The sequence below is a fragment of the Perognathus longimembris genome, chromosome 10 (assembly GCF_023159225.1).
Source record: "Perognathus longimembris pacificus isolate PPM17 chromosome 10, ASM2315922v1, whole genome shotgun sequence".
Classification (NCBI taxonomy): Eukaryota; Metazoa; Chordata; class Mammalia; order Rodentia; family Heteromyidae; genus Perognathus; species Perognathus longimembris.
Genome location: NC_063170.1, coordinates 62,841,390 through 62,863,494, shown reverse-complemented (window position 1 = coordinate 62,863,494; position 22,105 = coordinate 62,841,390). Strand labels below are relative to the sequence as shown.

At 35.5% G+C, this 22,105-nt stretch overlaps 1 protein-coding gene across 1 annotated transcript in view; it reads right to left on the bottom strand.

Annotated features, from left to right (window-relative positions):
- Positions 1-22,105, bottom strand: part of Cntn6 (contactin 6) — a 181,599-nt gene that overhangs the window by 31,491 nt on the left and 128,003 nt on the right. Inside the window, exon 11 of the mRNA XM_048354889.1 lies at positions 9,985-10,112. Within this exon, the coding sequence (XP_048210846.1) occupies positions 9,985-10,112 (128 nt within the window). The remainder of the gene's footprint in view (positions 1-9,984; positions 10,113-22,105) is intronic.

Below are 22,105 nucleotides of genomic sequence, written 5' to 3'. Positions count from 1 at the left end.
ACAAAGTCTTAGGTGACTTTGTTACATGTTGGTTGTGGATAAAGAATAAATCCAGAGATCTATTTATCAGAATGACAACGACTGTTGTTGATAACAAACTGAACACTTTATATTTCCTGAGAATCAGGTATTCTCAGCACAAACAGAAGATGAGTAACCATGTAAGGTGCTGGATGTATTACTTTGACTCTAGAAACTATCCATGTAGATAAAAACATGGCACTGAAGTTAAATAAAAATATAATTTAAGAAGAAAAAAGCATAATGAGAATCCGCTCGGGCTGTATTTGTAACTGTCTTTATTTTACCAGGCACCAGTGGCTCCCATCTGTAATCCTAGCTAATCAGAAGGCTGCAATCTGAAAACTGAGGTTCAATTTGAAGCCAGCCCAGACAGGAAAGTCCATAAACCCTTATGCCTGGTTAGTCTTCAAAAAAAGGTGGAAGTGAAGCTATGGCTCAAGAGGTAGAACACTGGCCTTGAGCATAAAAGTTCAAGGACAGCACCCTAGCTCAAGATTCAAGCATTAAGACTAGCATCAAAAGAAAAACAAATCTTTATTTTGTCATCATTTGGGAAAAATTATTTTCACTGGAAAGAATTATTGCAAAATCCAAGTCGACTGTTGTAAGTTCATGACGCATTTCCGAAGTTGTGCTTTCTTAGTCACTTACTCTATTTTGCTCAAGCAAGAACTTGACATGCTATTACCATGACAGAAAGATGTTCAACAGAAGGTAGCTCCACTGTGGGTAATACAGTACAAATGAAGGGGGGCACCATGCAGAACACAAGGGAACAAAAACATTCACACAGGAGGGAGCTACCTGTCCTGTAACCCTCACTCAGCTGCAAGGATGCTACATGGGGACTTTTGTTCTTGGGCAGGAAATTGTTAGACAGGTGTCCTAGGAAGCTAATGAACTCAAGAGGACATACCTAAACACGAAGTCCTGAGGCATTTCCCAAGGGAATATCCCAGGCATATCAGTTTAGTGGGAAGTGCACTAAATAAATCCCAAGCAGTTGTGTTGACTGCTAAATACAGAGGAAAGATTGCAACATAGAAAGAGAAGAAAGGAGTACAATTATAAGCAATAAAGAATGATAATATATAAATGAACAGTCATAACATAAAAAGATACTTAGAAAGAAAACTGGCAGTATTGGGGATTGAAATAAGGAACTTGCCCTTGCTAGCTAGGTAGGTTTATCTGGAGTCCTACCTGCAGCTCTCCACCCTTGCATCAGTTATTTGCTAGGTAGACTCAGACTTTATATGCCTGTGCTGACAATGATTGTGATCCTTCCACCTGTACTTCTCCACGCGGCTAGAAGTAACTGGCAGGCATCATCGCACCTAGCCACTGATTGACCTGGAGTCTTGAGAACTTCCTTGTATCTGAGCTGGCCTTGGACCACAATCTCCAAGCAGCGAGGATTACAGGCTTGAGCCACAATGCCCAGCTTTGATATTTTTAAACATTTTTTTTTTTTTGCCAGACCTGTCAATTGGGACTCAGGGCCCTGGCTTCTTTGAGCTCAAGGCTAGCACTCTACCTCTTGAGCCACAGCCCCACTTCCAGCTTTCTCTGTGTATGTGGTGCTGAGGAATGGAACCCAGGGCTTCCTGCAAGCTAGGCAAGCACTCTACCACTGAGCCACATTCCTAGCCACCCCCCCCCCTTTGATATTTTTTAAATGGAAAACTCACACAAAAAAAGTAATTTAAAAATAGAATATGGTTGAATATACGTACACCATAGTACATCATCCTGAAATTATGGAACACTGGGGGTTACAGAAGGAAGGAAAATGAAGGGAGACAGAGAGAAGAAGGACACAAAGGAGAGAATGGCTAAGCAACAGGGTTCTGACACACAGAGCAGGTAGATATTGATGGGAGATAATTGAGCGGGAATTGGAGAATAAATGATTACCACATCATAGAAAGCAAACAAAACAAGAGAAAGCAAACACCAGAACATGAAAACTAATATTCGGAAATAAAACATGAAGAAAAAACAAGTCTAAAACAAAGAAAGTAGTGTGATTGAGTCTCTATTTTCTTACTTTGAGCAAAGCAGACATGCAAAAAGTTTTAAAGAATTATTTTGTACTTGCTCCCTTTCTACATATGGTGATAATGATAAGAATGTTTAATATGCTCTCAGCCAAGTGCAAGACATTTGTCTCTGCCTATTAAACTATACCCTCACAGTCAAAATATAATTTAAAGGCACCAAGTAATTATAGTCAATATATCCCAATTTTCCCTTAGATACACATTTGTCTTAAACTTCAATATTTAAATGATTTAAAGTAAATCCTAAAAGACTATCAACAACAACTCCAGAATAAAAGAATACAAAATAAGCAAACAAGGGAATAGTCTAGAGAAAAAGAATTGGTTCAAAATATGAGACTTGAAAGAATCTTGCAAATATCATTTCTAGCTCTTTGGCTAAGATCAAATCAAGCATCATGCAAATATAATAAGTATGAAAGACTTCATAAGCTATTTTCCTAGGAAGGAATGTAAATGTAAAATGTAAATACAGATCCTCCAGGCTAACAAACAAAGGCCTCGCTTTTCACTTACTCATGAAAAGTACCTTCACTCCAGCTTTTACTTAATAAATCAAATATGTCAACTACTCAGTTTCAAATCTGTTAGCACTTAAAATGTAGTCTATCTTTTTGTCATCTAAATAGATAGTGCTCACGAACTATTCTACAGATGTAACTTTTTGCTGGGTTATAGTAAACTGCAGTGTGGTATGTGATCAGAGTTATGATTTTTGTTTGTTTGTTTTTGTTGAAGGTGGTGATGCTTAAACTCAGGGCCTGGTTGCTGTCCCTGAGCTTTTTCACTTAAGGCTAGTTCTCTACCACTTTCATCACAGTACCACTTTCCAGTTTTCTGGTGGTTAATTGGAAATCAGAGTCTCGGGGACTTTCCTGCCCAGGCTGGCTTTGAATTGCAATCTTCAGATCTCCACTTCCTGAGTACCCAGGATTACAGGTGTGAGCCACCAAAGCCTGGGGGAATTTGTTTGCTTACTTATTTCCTTACTTACTAATTGCCAGGCTCTGGGACTGACTAGAATGTTGGTATTCTTAGATCAACATTTTATCTTCAAGTGGCACAAGTCAGAAGAGGAGAATTGGGTGCAATTTCATTCACCTGATTATTTTTACCTCATATGCACCCCTACCAATCCTGCCCCGCCTGGCTTTGAAAACCTTTGCTCACCATTTCCCAGGATTCATATACAGAAAATGTACCTTGCGTCCAAATATATTATGTATCTTTTCTTTTTATGGTCCTGGGGCTTGAAATCAGGGCCTGGGAGCTTTCTCTGAGGTTCTCTGCATTCTACCACTTGAGCAGCAGTGCCATTTCTGGCTTTTTCTGAGTAGTTTATTGGAGGTAAGAGTGTCATGGACTTTCTTGTCCAGGCTGATTTCAAACCGCCATCCTCAGACCTCAGCCTCCTCAGTAGCTAAGATTACAGACATGAAGTATGGGTGCATGGCAGATATTTTATGTCTTAATAGTTTATTCTTTTTTTTTTTTTTTTTTTTGCCAGTCCTAGGCCGTGAACTCAGGGCCTGAACACTGTCCCTGGCTTCTTTTTTGCTCAAGGCTAGCACTCTGCCACTTGAGCCACAGTGCCACTTCTGGCCATTTTCTGTATATGTGGTGCTGAGGAATCGAACCCAGGGCCTCATGTATATGAGGCAAGAACTCTTGCCACTAGGCCATATCCCCAGCCCCATAGTTTATTCTTTTTAAAATAATTACTTATTTATTGTCAAAGTGATAATACAGAGGGGTTACATTTTCAAACATAAGGCATTGGGTACATTTCTTGTACAATTTGTTACCTCCTCCCTCACTTCTCCACTCCCCCTTCCCTTTCCCCTCTCCCCCCACGAGTTATTCAGTTGGTTTACACCAAATGGTTTTTGTAAGTATTGCTTTTGGAGTCATTTGTCTTTTTTCCTTTGTCTCTCAGTTTTGAAATTCCCTTTCCCTTCCCTATTTCTAATACCAGTATATACAGTAACCAGGGTACTCAGATGAGTTATCATGATAGTAGGGGGACATCCGCAGGAAGGGGATACAAGAGGATCATCAACAAATGAAGCTACGGTTTCACATGGCATGTTGAAAGTGATTACAACAGTGATATAGCAATCTTTTCCATAACATGGAATTCATTTCACTCAGCATCATCTTATGTGTTCATAAGGGTATAGCTATTGGGTGCTTGTGATCGATCCTCTGCTGTGACTTGCCTAAACTTGTGCTATTTATTCCCTATGAGGGAGACCATAGACTCCATGTTTCTTTGGGTCTGGTTCACTTTACCTAGTATAATTTTTTATATTATTCAAAAAAATAAGAAAGAGGTGGAGGATAAGGAAGAAGAAGAGAAGAAGGAAGAGAAGGAACCAGAACTAGAACATAAGTTAACCGGGGAGCCGAGAGCTGCTTAGGTAGTTTAGAAACAGAACATCCTAATTGTTTTTTTTATTTTTTTTATTTTTTATTTTTTAGGGTTAGACTAGAGTTAAATTAAAATGACTGGACTTCTTATTCCCATGCAAACACAGGGTGCGTACAAATCCATTCAGGTTTGGAAGAGAAATGGAAGACAAGGAGGGTTAAAGGTTAAAGGTTTTTGAAGTTCTAACTAAGCACAACATACTTAGTACCAGCTAAATTTCTCTTTGGCTTTGCTACTTTTTAATGGATATAGCAGGTGCATAGGAAGAGTAAGACTGGAAGAAGGAAGCCAGCTTCAAATATTTTCTGTATGAAGTCTAAAGTAGAAGACACTTCTTAGCAGGGTTGTCTCTAGGTTGAGTGGAAGACAAAGGTTTTAGCAAAGACAAAAAGAGGAAGCTCTTATTAATTATAGAGTGATGTAGTGATCTGCAACTTGGCATGTTGTGGTTTACATGGTGTATTCATTTTTCAAAAATTCAGCAAACATACATGTAAAATTCTGTATTTCTTTATGTATAACATATACCTCCATTTTTAATGTAGGAAATACTAAACAAAAGCTCAATATGCAAGAGGAAGTACTAATTAATTCCTTTACATTACAATTCTACTTCTTCTAACCTTGTCAACATGTCCTGTGAAATTTTATTGTACATTTATTAATTCATGATTTATAGCAAGACTAAAAAGAAGGGAAAAATCCAGGGGGGTGCTCTGGTACTTATTAACCTTGGAAAAGTAATTTTCAAATCCTATGCCTCTTTTGTGCTATGTAAAAAAATAACAATAATGATATCTGCTACAGAGCACAGCTGCAAACATACTGGAGAGGAACTGTCTAAGCACTGTTCACAGTGCCGGTCAACTGAGTATGTATTTAAGAAAGAGTGGCTCGTAATGCTAACAAGGAGAACAACTCATCAACAATCCACCAAAGTCTTCAGGATCCATCCTAGTGAGCAATGGGGCCAGTTTAATATAAATCCAAAGCTGTACATTTCGCACTGTATATACATGGGCATGTATTCTTATGTGTCTAAACTCATCTATTTAACGTCTACCTTCACTCTCATCTAAAAACAAAGAAAAGCAAAATCTTGTCAATCATAGACTTCATCCTAGGAAAAAGCTGTCTTGAGCAGTAAAAACTAAAAATGTGAGCCTAAAATGCGTTCATATCTTTCCCATTCACTATCTACTATATAATATAGATTAAGAAAAATCCACCTATTTAGCATACTTGTACATTTTATCTAAACTCTGCCTTATATTTTTTAAGACTACACTAAATTGAACTCTAAAAAAGCACTAGTATTAATGAACGTATAAGCTGATATATTTTTGTGTTTTTCATATATTTATTTGAAGAAATTATTCAAGAATCCAAAATTCACTCATACTGGGTACTAGTAGCTCCCACCTGTGATCCTATTTATTAAGGATGCTGAGATCTGAGAATCATGGTTCAAAGCCAGCCTAGGTTGGAGAGTTCATGAGACACTTAGCTCCAATAAAACACCAAAAGGCTGGCGATAGAGCTAGATAGATCTAGAGCACTATCCTTGGGCACAAAAGCTCAGGGCCAGAGCACCAGTCCTTAGTTCAGACTCCAGGATCAATCATCACACACACACACACACACACACACACACACACACACACACGCACGCACAAACTGAATTTTTTTTTTAAATTCCCTTAGCTTTTTTTCACTACTGCAGGGGAAAAGTAAGTTTCATTTTCATCAAGATAATATTTTTTTATATATTTCTTGACCACAAAATTAATTTTACCATTGATAACTTTTAAACCAAATCAATTTTCTGGAAACCTTTAAATAATCATTGATAAAGGAAAACTAAATAAGTACAAAAGAGAGTGCAATGGAAATCATCAGGGAACGTTATTTTTACAGTGTACCTCTGTGGTTTCGCCAGTCCTATACTATGAAATAGGTATTCTAGTATGTCTTCTCAGTTGTCTGAAATTATACTTTTTGTTTGTTCAATTGAGCTAGGCTTTCCAACAGGGCTGAATGGCACACCTCACAGCCTTTGAATGCCACAAAGTCTTCAATTACCTACCTGTCTCAGGGATTTCTCTTAGTGAGTGTGCACAGTATTAGGGAACCTACTCATTGAGCTGGAGAAAATGAATAGGCCATTCTAGTTGTTGGTATAATAAAGACTTCTATCACAAAGAATAAACAACTAAATGAGCGGCAATAAACTTAATTTGCACATTAGATATGCTTTTCCAAGTTCCGACATTTCAGTTGAAAATAATGCTGAAGCAATGAGGCCTATAATTGAACATCCAAAACTTCTCCAGTGGGGAAACAAAAACAAATGTTGCCTGCAAACATGATCATTTTTATAGCCTGCTGTTACTCTGCTTTTTAATAATTTTCCAAATGCCAGATCAAGTAATTTCTCTTCTTAAGGTGATTTTCATATACCTCTTAGTGTATAGGCACTATGTAATTTTAATCTAAGTCCTCTAAAATAAAATCCCGTAAAGTCTCTTTCCTTTGGAGTCCCTGTTGGTGTCTTGGCAACACGTCTTCAAATTACATCTGGCTTCTTGCAAGGATCTAGTAAGGCAGCTGCTAATTGCCCTTGCAGTGTCTGAATGGAAAATTGCCTCATCCTGGGGTATTAGCGAAATAGAAATTTCTGACAAACAGTGAAGATAACTTCAGAATCCTCTTAACATTGATAAGCCGTATCAGCTAAAAACTAAGCTGGGAAATATCTTGCTCTTGTAACTATTATCTTCCTATACGTTATCTAACAACAACATTTCTTGCATGACTGAGGCTGATAAGTAAATTCAAAGAGAGATGATTGTTTTATCAGCTGTACTGAAATTTCTCATTTGCTCTTTGGCACTCTATTACATTTAAGGTCCCCATTACTGAGTTTTGGTTGGAGAAACAATATTATATTTGACTCTGTTATTGCAATCAGAGAGAGAGAAATACACATAAACACATACACACATACACATACATATCAAGCCATCTCAACAAAGAATTATATACTCAACAGTCAAGAAAATGGTGGAAACAATGTATATTATTACAATTTTTTCCCATACTCAAGTTGTGTATTGTTAGAATATGAAGTAATCATTCTTTGGCATGGCTATTTTCAACATTTTCCTATAAAAGAGAATTAGATGCAGTCGAATTCCTACCTAGCATTCTAATTAAAAGGATGTATGTCATGGTTCCAGAATTTAATATAATCTATTCTTCATAGATCAATAATAATAAGAATAATAAAAATAATTTCTAATTTTTTACTAAAAATGTTTTATGCATTTATACACATACTCTGTTTACAGATGCCTTGGTATAATTATGTATATATAAACACATACATATATATGTATGTAAATAATAGGGTGGGTTTTGCTACTGGAACAGTGAGATACTTTGTTTCAATAATCCCAGCAAAGAACATGAAAACTACACGAAAACGTACTTTGGTCTTTAAAACCTGAGTTATTTTATTCCATTGTTTCTACCTTGTAAGATGAGTAGAGTATTTATGGATTATGATATGCTTCATAAAATATTCAAGAGAGCAGATCAGCTTACTTCCATCTCATCTAGGACCCTGCCTTGCAGAGCACTGGGCATGCATACCTGCTTGAACATCTAATTGTTATCATCAGAACCAAGTGAGCTGCTGCACCTGCTTCCAATCTTCTTAATCAACATTTATGTGAGTCTTCTCTTACTTTTCTCCATCAGTTGTTAATGCAAGTGAGTGACATCATACCAAAAGTTTTAAAATCATTTGAAGGAAAGAGATGATATCCAGTCATCTCATTCTATTCAATAATTTAAGGTTTTACTTGGCCTTTGGAGTGAATAGATGCCCATCTTTCACTCAAGCAGTCAAACTACTGGTCCTTCTAAGGTACTGTGGACCATACACTAGTGCAAATCACTAGTATTATATACCAGTTTGCTTTCAGAGAGAACATTTCTCCTACTGATGGCCTCTGTCTTTCCTGCTTCATTTGAATGCCTTTAGATGTGTCCATATATGCAGAATTTAACTGCAAAGGCTTTTTATCTATTATAGTTTAATCAACTACTGCCTACAACTACTACAAAATAGAAGCATATTCCATATGCCTTGTAATCTTAGAATGATATTTTAAAAAATAATCTCTTCCATTTCCCCACACACAACCTGTTATTTCCTGAAACACAAAGTAGTAGTACATTTCAGCATATGAGAACTGACAATGAATTGTTGCCAAAGTACCCTGTTATTAAATAATATACCCATAGCTTATAGCTTGAAACACTATGTCCATCCCTGTCTTAAATCTGATGACAGCACACTGTTAGGAAATTATTTTGTTTTTGTTTTTTTTTTTTCAGAATGTACCGTGGTGGTGGGATTTTGACACATCAAGTTTTATCAGTCACATTTTCCCCAGAGTGTTTCAGACAAGAGTTGATATAATTTAATATGCCTGAGACAAGTTGGCAGAAATATCTTCCAAGGATAAAGGTGGGTATTTATTTTTCCAGAAGCCATTTTAAATGATAGTTGAAGTTAGCAGCTATTTTTATCTAATATATTTTAATAGAAAAAAGAGAGAGAGAAAGCATTAATTGCTGAATTTAATCATTTGGGCTTAATTAGCTGCTCATATTGCTTTACTAAGACAGTCATTTTTATCATCCTGGAGGTGAGAAATGAGAAAAGTGACATGGCTTCCAGTAAACATAGTAGTTTTATGAGCTGAGATTAAATATAGTAAAGTAGTAAGATGGAAAATAGATACTTCGATGCTAATTATATCCCTTGGTGATAAATGGAGGTTGGATTGATACTAGTTTAAAAGTCTTAAAAATGGAATATGCAGTTTTTCCACCCCAAATTGTACCAGCTTATCTGTTTACTGTAAAGGGAATACAATAATGACTCATTCTACTACTGTTATTTAATAACTTCTCTTTTGAAAAAATATTATTATATTAGAGACTCTATTTTAGTAATTATATACATAGGATTATATATTTTTATATGGGCTGGTTGTATATTGGGTAGCCTTATATCCATGTAAAATGCTGATAAATGGAGAACTCCTAAATGTCATTTAACTATTGATAATACTTTTAATTGATTTTATCCTAAGGTCTCAGATCCACATATTAACATACCTGTAAAAATCAAATATTTCAAAGCATAATTTTTAGTGTTGCAAAGCTTGTATACTGATAGCATTTTTAACTCTCAGTCCTTCATATTTATCAAGGTATCTGAATGGAAAGAAGGTATCTCATGAGTGAATGCAGTGCCAGAACTCTTGATGAAAGCTAAAATTCAGACATATTATACCTAGGACAATATATGTGTTTGACAGAGTAATACAGATCAAGAGATGCATAGGCATGTCTAATAGGTTCGAAGAACAAATGAAGATCATAAGATACCTTTCACGACGAGACTGCCCGTGTTCCTTGCAATTCCAAATTGATTCGTGGCTACACAAGTGTAAGAGCCAGCATCTGATCTGGTCACATTACATATCTTGAGGCTGCCATTTTCTAAGAGGAGCACTCTAAAAATGAAACCAGATAAAAGACAATGAGCCAACTTTACATGAATAAATCAGAACCACCACTTGTTTTAACTTTCAAATATTCATTACTCACCATAAATGTATATGATAATATAAATGTATTTCCTTACCTACAGTTGCCCTTACTTAGCACTTTCAATGACTACATTACACAGTTGGGAGCATCGACAATATCTGACATTGCTAGAAAATTGAAGGAACCATCTATATGGTTCCACTGGCAAAAGGAAGAGGAAGGATTTATGAAACAATGTAATTATCTGTTCCTAAAGTATATAGGATACAAAGGAACTATAGGTTGGAAATTCATGTGTTTTGCAGAATTATCCGTACTTGGATTTTTGTTTTCTTCTGAAATTCATAGGTAGTTCAAGTAAACAACATAAGACTACTATAATCAGGGATGCCCCCAATGCTTTTAAGAGAAATCTCATCATCAAAGGTTATAATAGAGATTAAAAATAGAAAAGAAAATTAAAACACTTTCACAGTTTTAGAATTCCAGTATTTATGGCTTACAAATCAAGAACTAACCTCTTATAACATGCAGTTGTAGAAACACTGAGATGTTAGGATTTTTACCAATGAATATGCATACAAATTAATTTCTAACCACAATAGTTCTAAAAGAAGGAAAGACAATTTGCACGCATGTCATATCTGCTAACAATAACAAAGCAGTGTATGTCACATCACAAACATACCATTGTTTCTAATATTTGCATAACATGAAATGTAGCTAATATAATTAATCATATCCAATTTGAAACACAGAGACATTAGCCAAAAGGAGTTTTGTGAAGACAGCGTTGGATGTTATACTTGTTAGATTCCAAACAATGTCAGTGAGGGACAAGAGTTAGAAATGTTCCACGACACAGAATAGATATTTTAGAGGTCATTGTTTTAATGCATTCTCCTATGGCAGATAGTTTATAACATATTTACTATCTGCAGTATGTAGTTTAATAAATTTAAAATTCATATTAAACATTGAATTATAAATGGCACACGGTGGCTCACCCATATAGTCCTAGCTAGTTAAGGGATGGAAATCAGGAAAATGCAATTTGAAGATAGTCCAAGCAAAAATTCATGAGACTCCATTTCAACAAATAAGAAACTGGGCAAGGTGTCACACAATGACCATCCCAGCTACAGGGAATGCAAATAGGAGGATCAAGGGCCAGGTTAGTCCAGGCACATATAGCAAACCTTATTAGAAATGTTGAACCATTTTAGATGTTATAGCAAAAGCAGAATTGGCTGGAATGGAACTCAACTGGGAGTGCCTATTTAGAAAGTTCCAGCCTCTGTGGTCAAACAGCAAAACCATATTTTAATTACATCACTTCCAACATAGTAACAAAGGGATTTTAGTGTATATCAAACTTCTGACCAAATGCATTTCTTTTGAATAAATGAAAAGAAGTCAGCGTGAGGATTGACACACATCATATAGCTCTAGCTTTTAGGGATAACTGAACTTTGTTTCAGTCAGTGACATAAAAGCACTGGATATTAGTAAATAAAACATGATAAAACATAATTTAATTCTGCTATCTAACAGCCATCATATAAGTTTACTTTTCAAAACTATTTTAAAAGATAATGAAGAGAGAAGCACCCAATTAAGGTCAAAGTGAACCCTAGAACTGGCAGCTTTAGAAATGACAAAATGAATCGAGCAGGCTTACAGAATCTTCTGATTCATTTATAGATAAAGATAAAAACTATTTTACATCCTATCTTTCCTTTGAGACAGAATAGTTGAAAGTATAACTTGAACTGGAAGAATGGTCAGAACACGTCAATAAGGGATATTAAGTTTTTCTGTGTGCACTAACTACACTTAGACTACAGTGGCTGCTTAAAGAAACACAGGCTCAAGTGAAAAAAAAATGACTTTCTGGGAAAATGAAATGGAAAACCCAATCTAGGAAAAGAAATGGATTAACTGATTTAAAACATGAAATCAAAACTCAACAATGTAAGTAGCACAAAAGGTGTGTACTTGCAAGTGGAGAGGGAAGGCCCATAGACAGAGGAATAGGAGGATGAAGAGGAGGAGAGAGGAGAATGCAGGCAAGAATTCACCTCATCTACCACAGAACTGAGAACTACAAGGAAGAAGGAGGTGGGAGTGGAGTGAAGCTGTTGAAGGGATTACCCAGATCAAGATGCATTGTACACATAAACTGCTTTCTTGGGTGGCAAAATATTCAATATGGAACCTAAAACAAAGTTAAGTAAGGGAAGGAGTGGGTTAGGAGGGGTGAGTGAGAATAACTACCAAAAGGGTGACATCGATCTAGATGCTGTACTCATAAGCTGCTTCTGCGAGTGACAAATATTTTTCCCAAGTACTTAAAGATGACAAAAATATTTTTTGAAAAGAAACTAATAAGTTCATGAACAACTAGCAAAGAGAACAGAAAGCAACCATGGGACTGCTTGCATACTCTAGCTATATTTTCATAGTGCGATGTAATGTTGAGATTATCGTACTAATTAGACAACAGGTGATAAAATTATGAAATAAAATTGGTATTCACCATGGGATTATGGAAAAGGCTTTAAAAATTCAAGTGTGGCTGGTAGAAAAATATCATCCATATTTATTTTTTTTTTACAGTTTCATACCTTAGTCCATGGATATATTTCTTTTACTATTTGTTACCTCCTCCCTTATTCCCTCTTCCTCCCCTTCACCCTTCTCCTCTCCCCCCATGAGTTGTTCAGTTGGTTTACACCAAACGTTTTGCAAGTATTACTTTTGTAATCGTTTGTCTTTTTATCCTTTGTCTCTCAATTTTGATATTCCCTTTCATTTCCTATTTCTAATACTACTATATACAGTATCCAGGGCTCTCAGATGAGATACAGTCATAGTGCAGGTATAACCACAGAAAGGGGATACAAGAGGATCATCAACAAATGAAGCTACGGTTTCCCATGGCATGTTGGAAGTGATTACAACAGTGATATAACATTCATTTCCATAACATGGAGTTCATTTTACTTAGCACCATCTTATGCATTCATAAGGGCATAGCTATTGGGCTCTTGTGATCCTCTGCTGTGACTAGCCTAAACCTATGCTAATTATTCCCTATGAGGGAGTCCATAGAGTCCATGTTTCTTTGGGTCTGGCTCACTTCACTTAGTATAATTTTTTCCAAGTCCTTCCATTTCCTTACAAATGGGGCAATGTCATTCTTTTTGATAGAGGCATAAAATTCCATTGTGTATATGTACCACATTTTCCTGATCCATTCGTCTACTGAGGGGCATCTGGGTTGGTTCCATATTCTAGCTAGGACAAATTGTGCTGCAATGAATATTGTTGTGCTGATGGCTTTAGTGTGTTCTTGTTTGTGGTCTTTTGGATAGTTCCTAAAAATGGGTTGCTGGTTCATAGGGTAGCTCTATGTTTAGCCTTCTGAGGAATCTCCATACTGCTTTCCACAGTGGCTGAATCAGTTTACATTCCCACCAACAATGAAGTAGGGTTCCCTTTTGGCCACATACCCTCCAACATTCGTTATCATTACTTTTCTTGATATAGGACATTCTTACTGGGGTGAGATGGAATCTCAAGGTTGTTTAGATTTGCATTTCTTTTATGGCCAGTGATGTAGAGCAATCTTCCATATGTCTCTTGGCCATTCTCATTTCCTCATCAGAGAAGTCTCTTTGTAAGTCTTTAGCACACTTGTTGAGGGGGCTATTGGTTCTTTGCAGATTTGTTTTGGAGGAATGTAATTTTTTTAGTTCTGCATACAATTTAGATATGAGGCCTTTGTCCATTGTATGGCCAGTAAAGATCTTTTCCCAATCTGTGGGCTTTCTGTTTATCTTGCGAGCTATGTCCTTTGCCCTGCAGAAGCTCTGCAGTTTGATGCAGCTCCATTTGTCCATCCTTTCTTTGATTTGTAGCATTTCTGTGCCTTTATTAAGGAAGTTTCATCCTTGCCAAGGAACCCAAGTGTTTCTCCTACTCCTGCTTATAGTGTTTTCAGGATATCTGTTTTGATTTCGAGGTCCTTGATCCATTTGGAATTGATTTTGATGCAGGGTCATCTATAAGGATCTAGTTTTAGTTTATTGCAGGTTTGGGACCAGTTTTACCAGCACCATTGTGAGGCTATCTTTCTTCCATTCTTTTTTTTTTTTTCTTGGCTCCTTTATCAAAGATTAAGTAGGCATAGTTCTGCAGGTTCATTTTCCTTTTTTTAATTTTATTCATCAGACATGTAGTAGATATTAACTACGTAGGAAGCTCTATGTTAGTTGTTACAAAAGGGATATGAGAAATAAAGTGTTAAATATCATGAGTCATTACTTTCCATGAGAGTAAAAATTCCTTGTTCAAAATTTAAGGATGTGATCAGCCACTTGGAACTAACTTCACACATCCACTCTGCTAAGTTTGTATTAAGTGTTAGATCATTGAATTATTCAGGTAAACTCTGGGCACACTCTTGTTATCTCCAACTCACAAGCCTGGGACCAGCACATAAACAGTATCTCAAGGCAGTATCTATATCAATACCTCTAGGTAGTAGACAACCAAGATGTCAACAAGAAGTACATCTTTATCAAGCATTCTTTAACTTTCTAAAACCTAATTCATCAAAACAGTTATGAAACCTAGTTCTAAACTCTTAAACAGGTGTGTTTGATTTTGTTTGCAAAGAATGCCCTTTAATATTGAATTGCTATTAGTAGTTTAAAACAAGTATAATATTATTTCTGACACCAAGTTACAAATTGGTAGGTAAGGTTGAGTAAACTGATTTATCATCTTCTCTAAGAATAGTAACCACTACTATACTTCTGGGAGAAAGACCAACTCACTCTGAAAAGTATATACTATGTTAAAAAATCTATATAAATATATTTTGATTTATATGTAATATCTTTACAGGTTAGGTATGTTGAGTAATTCGTATGTCCATCCTCAGTTTGCACCATTTTTGTTCAAATTCTTCTCTTCTAATTGTTTTGCCATCTGTAATTCATTTCTATGAATTATTATGCCTCAGAACACCAGAACATATTTATACTGTTGAAAAATAATGACTGCCTTTTTCCTATTATGCTACAAGCACCACAATTGTTCGCAGTCACTGGAATTATTATTCTGTTCTGAACTTCTGAAATTAACTTACTTACAAGTGATACCATCTAGTTTTCCTCTTTCGGTGCCTGACCTCTTTTACTTAAGGAAATGTGATTATACCCAATGGAATATTATTCAGTCATGCAAACCAAGAGATCCTTTCATAAACAATAATGTGGATGAATTTGGAAAACAGGATGCAAGGAGCCAGTCTGTTTTAAAGGAGCCAGATACTACCTAAAGTATCTTCAATGTCTCAATTCTTAGAGCTGTACTTGAACTGAGTGAAACTTCTTATCTTGATCATTCAATCTTTCTGATCTACAGTTAAGTTCAATGCATCCATTAAATTATTCTCATCTGCTGATACTACTATTTCATCTTTTTTCTTCTCTCTGATTGAGACTAATATCTCATACTCATCATGGTTTCTGCTGCTACTTATTATTTTCAAATCCTTGCATCTGGATAGACTCATCAGGATGTGTGTGACTTTAAATAAGCTCAAGTTAGCCTTTTCTGGACTGTTTTTATTTTAGCATCACCAAATTCTGACCTTTAATTTGTGATATCCATATGTTTCCAGCTTACCTCTGCCAATAAAATCATTATTGTAATCATACTCTCCCTCTCCTCTTTTTTCTGAAATATCTATTTCATTATACTGTTCAACTACTTCACACAAATAGAGAAGTCTGCCTTCAATTACCAAAGCTTAATAACCTATTTAGATAATTAAATTATAAATTATGACATTTGCATTTAAAATGATTTAAAATGGGGATGTAAAGATATTTAACTGATAGAAATATTATTCCTCTAATTCTATATTCGCTGCAGATGGCAGAATTAAGAGCAAGCTGGGCCAGACAGTAAGTGACAATGGATAAGTCTTATAAAGGCGTGAGAAAATGGAGCATACAAAACTGAGCCAACACCAATGGTAAACATTTCAAGGTTAACTGATGTGTTGAAGGCAGCCTTTAGAGAATGATTGAACAAGCAACATTTCAATCTTTGGACTGTCAGAGAAGTAGGTAACACAACAGGGTAAATAAAAGTAATAGATGCCTTGTCCACTTGCCTGATTTTATACCCTTCATCTACCTGATGAGCTACTATGAATAAGACACCCAGGAAGACAGAGGATCAGATCATATTAGCCTGCAGGATTTCTTTCTCTGATACATGAGCATCAAATTTGTCTCATTCTAATAAACTACATAAACTCTACAGTCTAATGCCTCTTCCCTTGATTCTTAGAGTATGTCTACTACCCCTTCATAACAAACTATAGGTATATAATGAAGATTAATATTTGTATCTATTATGTAGGCAAAATTAATCTAGTATGTCTCTAATCTTTCATTTTCTTGCATATAAAAAACGTAGCTGCATATGTTGATTCCAATGTTTAAAAGAACAATGAGGAAAGTCTGATATTTTTGTTTGATATCATTCACATCCCACAGAAAATTTGAGGACATAGAGGATTTACCTAAAGTTTTATTTATTTATTTATTTTTGCCAGCCCTGGGCCTTGGACTTAGGGCCTGAGCACTGTCCCTGGCTTCTTTTTGCTCAAGGCTAGCACTCTGCCACTTGAGCCACAGCGCCACTCCTGGCCATTTTCTGTATATGTGATGCTGGGGAATTGAACCCAGGCCTTCATTTATATGAGGCAAGCACTCTTTGTCACTAGGCTATATTCCCAGTCCCTACCTAAAGTTTTTAAGAGAGAAATTAGGACAGTGGGCAATTAAAATTTCTTATAGCTGAAACTAGAGCAATACTGCTATTTTTATCATATGATTATTAACTGGAGTATTGCTTCCAGTCCTGTCTAAAGATAATACAGTAGACCATGAAATTTTAATTGACTGTTTAATTTTACTGATATCTGGGAAATGTAAAATAGATTGGATTAAAATGAGTTCGATGAGAAGTGGAAAAATGTGTATAAATTTTTACTCTTCACACAATTTAGATTCTCAGTATAATGTCCCATTGCAGTCCATTTTAGATCAAACATTGGTATTTCATCTTAATGATTTTTACATCTGATTATCATAGATAAGGTATAATATCTGCTTCTCTCAATATCATTTAATAAGCTATAGTTAAGAAAATTCCTTCTTTCACAAGCTACAAAATAAAATGACACAGTTATCTACAAACCATTTAATAACAAGCTTGCTCATTTAAGTACCAATAAAGATTATGCTTTCCAGCTCTTTGTGTCAATAACTTTAGATGGCACTGATGAACACTACAAAGACAACAGCTGACACACCTGGCCAGGCCAAAGTTACAGATTTAATCAATAAACAAATAGGAACCTAATTAAGTATTCCATATATGTCATCATGACTTATAAAATAAGAAAAAGAAACCATAATGAAAACATACAATGATAGGAAACCATAAATTGCTAGTACAGACAGATGTAGGTTTGATCGGATTCAGATTTTCTACGGCATCTATGAAAGACATTTCTGGATACCTTTAAGTTACTTTTTAAAAACCGTTCTCATCAGACAAGAGAAATGTTCATGTTAAATCAATTAAACAGCTGAGGGTAAAATTCCCATATAATAGTTACTCAAAGATGATTCCAGATCTTTATTTTCTTCACTGAAATGATTTAATCAGCAAAGGGTTATTTAAAAGTCTTACCTAGGGATTAGACATTGACTCTGACTTGTTTTGATTTAAATAAAATGAAGACATTAAAAAATGGATGAAGATATTTTTGCTACTGGTCTGCATTTGTTTTTTTATATTCTCAACTTCTAATAATGTATTTTATGCATAATGTGTGATTATGGATACGAGCAGTAAATGAATCAGTGTGAAGACTTTGGTTCAATTCCCCTAACTCCAAAGCAGAAATAAAAAAGCTGATATTCAGGTTTCAGCATCTACAGAAATAATTTAAGGGTCAGTGTTGTAGTGACTGGCACAGAACACAAACACAAATTCAGGGTGACTGAATCATGACAAAAATTAGGAGATAGTAGATAACCGCAGTTGCTAAATAACATAATTATTTCCTGTCATGATATGTTTTTAATCCGATGGCATGCCAAAGTTTGCTGCAAGGCTGGCTCCCATAAAATGTTAGGAGATGTGATTTTAACCATGGAAAGCTTAGCTAAATTAATCCAGTGGAAATAGGCCTAAGGAAAAAAAAAATATTTAGCTCTTTTCTAGAAGTAGCAAAAAATACAAAGAGGTATCTCTACTTGCTGAATTATTTGGGGCTGCCTAAGAAAATGTGAAAGGGAATTAATATAGATTCATATGTTAGCATGCATTAAAGTTCAAGCAAATTAAAAAAAATGGGAAACTATAATGTTTTCTAAGGACAACAGCAACAACAAAATATTGAGGAACACAAGACTTAATTTTTTTAAAGAAAATGTCTGCTCCCAGAATAACTAGAGAGGAATCACATGAAAATACAATGGAAGAGAGAGTTACGCAGTCTGATTGGAAAAGTCTGAACAAGGAAGGGTATTTTTTGTTTTATATTACATTTATTACAATGGCCTATTTTGTTTCTTTTTCAAGGTTTTGAAATGTTACAAATGTAAAAGTTGTATCTGCCTTACAATTTGATAGACAGATAGGTTTCGATTAGAGCCAGTTTACCTTAAATAGTAACTTCATTTCCAAAGTCCTTGGTTGTCATGAGATATGAAAAGTGATGAATCTGAGCTTGAATATTAGTGCTTACTTATCCCATTTCTCTCTGCCTTTCTGTAAACACTGATTTCAGAACATCAGTCTGGGAATTGATTCCCTTTCTATTTTTGAGCACAGCTTTGAAAGTACTGTATGCTGGTGGAACTTTCAATTCTGGGTCCCCTTGGGATACTGAATTATTATATTCCTTAGAGACTGTAACACTAGATTTACAAGAGTAGTTGAGAAAAGAAATCAATTGGAATGTGACTTCTTGATGCTAGCACTCTCTTCTTACAAATTCAGACTCAAATCCACTCCTTTTGGAAGCAGAAGTTATTTTTTGGTGTAGACTAAATTTTCAAATCTCTGTCTACATGTCATAAAAAGTCATATAATATGTTTCACAAAAAATCCAATCAATCATTTGCTCATTATGGGTACAGGACAGAAAGCACTAGAAGGACTTGGTCTTATTACTTCACTGATATGAGTCATGAAGAGTTGGTCTATTGGACCACACAGATTTATCCTACACCTTTAAGGGATGAAATAGTTTGATGGAATATATTACTCTTTAGTGATTTAACTGTGAATAACAAAGAAAAAATAATGTGTATAATAATAATAAGAGCAATATCTCCTTTCCATTTCACAAATGAACACCAGAAGTAATTAGAAATATAATTAAAACTTATGGTGTAGCAATTTCATATTATATGTGATTTTGGAGCCCAAGCTTTTTAGAACTGAATTGTTTTCCATAAGTTATTGGTTATGTAACTCTAAGTGTGAAATTACTCAAATTTTACTAGCCTTCATTTTACTGAACTACAAAACACAACTATCATTCATAGTTATGCTACAAAAATTACATTAATGTATCTAATACCTAGATACACTCTCTGCCCATGAGAGGTATTGCTTAAAGAAATATAGTCACTGTTATCATCATTTTCCTATGATGAAACTCAGGTTCAACTGTAGAGATGAGAGATTTCTGACTGTATTAGTAATGTAATCTGAGGTAGGAAGAAAAATGTGTGTATGTGATTAAGCCTAACCAAACTTTCCTTAAGTAGAGAGTCAACTGTTAGATGACTTAGAATGATTTGAAGTCTCTTTTTATTTCTATGCAAAGGAATACTAAGGAAATATGTCTTCCTAGAATGCACACACACATGCACAAACGTACGTACATATATATATATAGAAAGAAAGAAAGAAAGTCAACATCTCCTTGGAGAAGTACTTGGTTTAAAGATATGTACATAAGATCTGCCCTTGTTGTATGTTGAGAAAGCTTTCTGTTCCTCTTCGAGGGCCAATTCCATTATATTCAATGTGATAAGAACTTTCTTAACTCTTCCAAGTCTATTAGTGAATGGTACTCACATCATCACCTATTTGTGGTCTACATTCCCCACTTCATCAGAGCCATGGGCCCTGGAGACTCTGGGCTCACTGCAAAGCCTACATAGAGAATTTCAATCTCCATAATGCTAAATAAATAAATAAAATATAGTAATCCAAAATGGTTCACAAACTCATAAAATTGGTTTGCCACTGTACTTTAAATAAGTGAATGACTTGACAGGTTACACCTAGGAATCAGATTTCTCATTGCAAATCAGTAGTCATCAAACTACAGTCTTGGGAAACCTCAGATCACTATAGGGTGAAAAACGGAGAAGGCGCGGAATAAGATTCTGGTATTCTCTTCAGGCAGAATCATATGATTTCATTTGTTTCAGAAAGTGAGTTCTTACACAAATTCCACTGCAAACAGAAAAAAGAATGAAGAAATGGGAAAATAACAGCCAGAGACTGGGAACAATGCTCTGGTAACATCACATATCATTTCGAACACAAACAGCTATGGTCTAGTTTATATTTCTTCAACTATGTTAGGTAGGCGTCAGTTCTCTCTCTGCCTATTTATCTTATTTATTTCTATAAGCTCACCCTCATCAATAGAAATGTGTTGGGTAGCCATCTTTTTAAAGTAAGGGACATTATTATACTTTGAGTACATAAGTAATCACTCCTTTTTCTAAAACATCAAACCAAGAACAAAAGGTCATTTGTATAAATTTCATGGAAAATTGACCTTTTCTGTCTATATAATTATGCTCTTGAATATTTATGTGAATTTTGAAAGATAGAAATGTCACTGAGAAATTAGAAGTGAACACCAACAGTAGGTGAATACCATTCATATGTTCAAAACGTAAGAGAACAGTAGACTTAACATCTTTTCCATGGTGAAGTAAGATGAAGAGAGAAAAGTTGAGCATAGAAATCAAACTTACAGGGCAGGGAAAAGAAAATGATTAAATGAAGAAACCTTGTATTTTGTCTGACAATGTGTGTGCAGCAAACTAGTGTTTTTCTAATGGTATTCATTCATAGCTCCTGCTTTACTTGAGGTTTCAAGAGGTAAACTTGTAAAGGACATATTCTTCTGCACTGCTCTTCAGCAACTGAATCAAGATCCTGGGCACAACCTGGCACCTGAATTTGCTCTCAAGGTCTCCTGGTACACAATCAAATTTGAAAGTGACCAATACAGCCAATGAATCCTCAGCAACTCTACAATGAAGTCTAGCCATTTCCCATTGCCAGACATAGTATAAGAATTTATGAGATGGTATTTATTTTGTGAACCTTCTTTCTTTGATATATTTCCCTTGGTTGAAGACCACAGGAAAACATTTTAAATAAGGACCTCCAGGCAATAATACTCCAACACAAGACAGAACTCATCAGACTTACAAGCTAAGCTTAAAGGCAGGCTTTACATCTTTCATGAAGCAGAGCTTTTTTTCTCACCTAGGCAGGCAGGTGGTTCTGTATACGCTGTGTGAAGGGATGAGTGCCTGGAGACTGGTGGAGGCCAGGGGGAGTAAAAGAAAGAGGATTAGATGGAAAGAGGGAAAATAAGAATAAGACAGGCTGGGACACACACAGGATTTCAGCTTGTAACATCATCCTGTGACACAGGCAGGAGTTATCAGATGGCTCTTGACATCTTCAACATGTATTCCCTTGGAAAAGCTCACCTTAACAAGGCTCTCAGGAGTTGAGAAGGAACAATTTAAATTTTTATTACACAGAGGCAGCGCAGAAGGGAGGTCTTTATAAGCCTTGTGTTATCAGA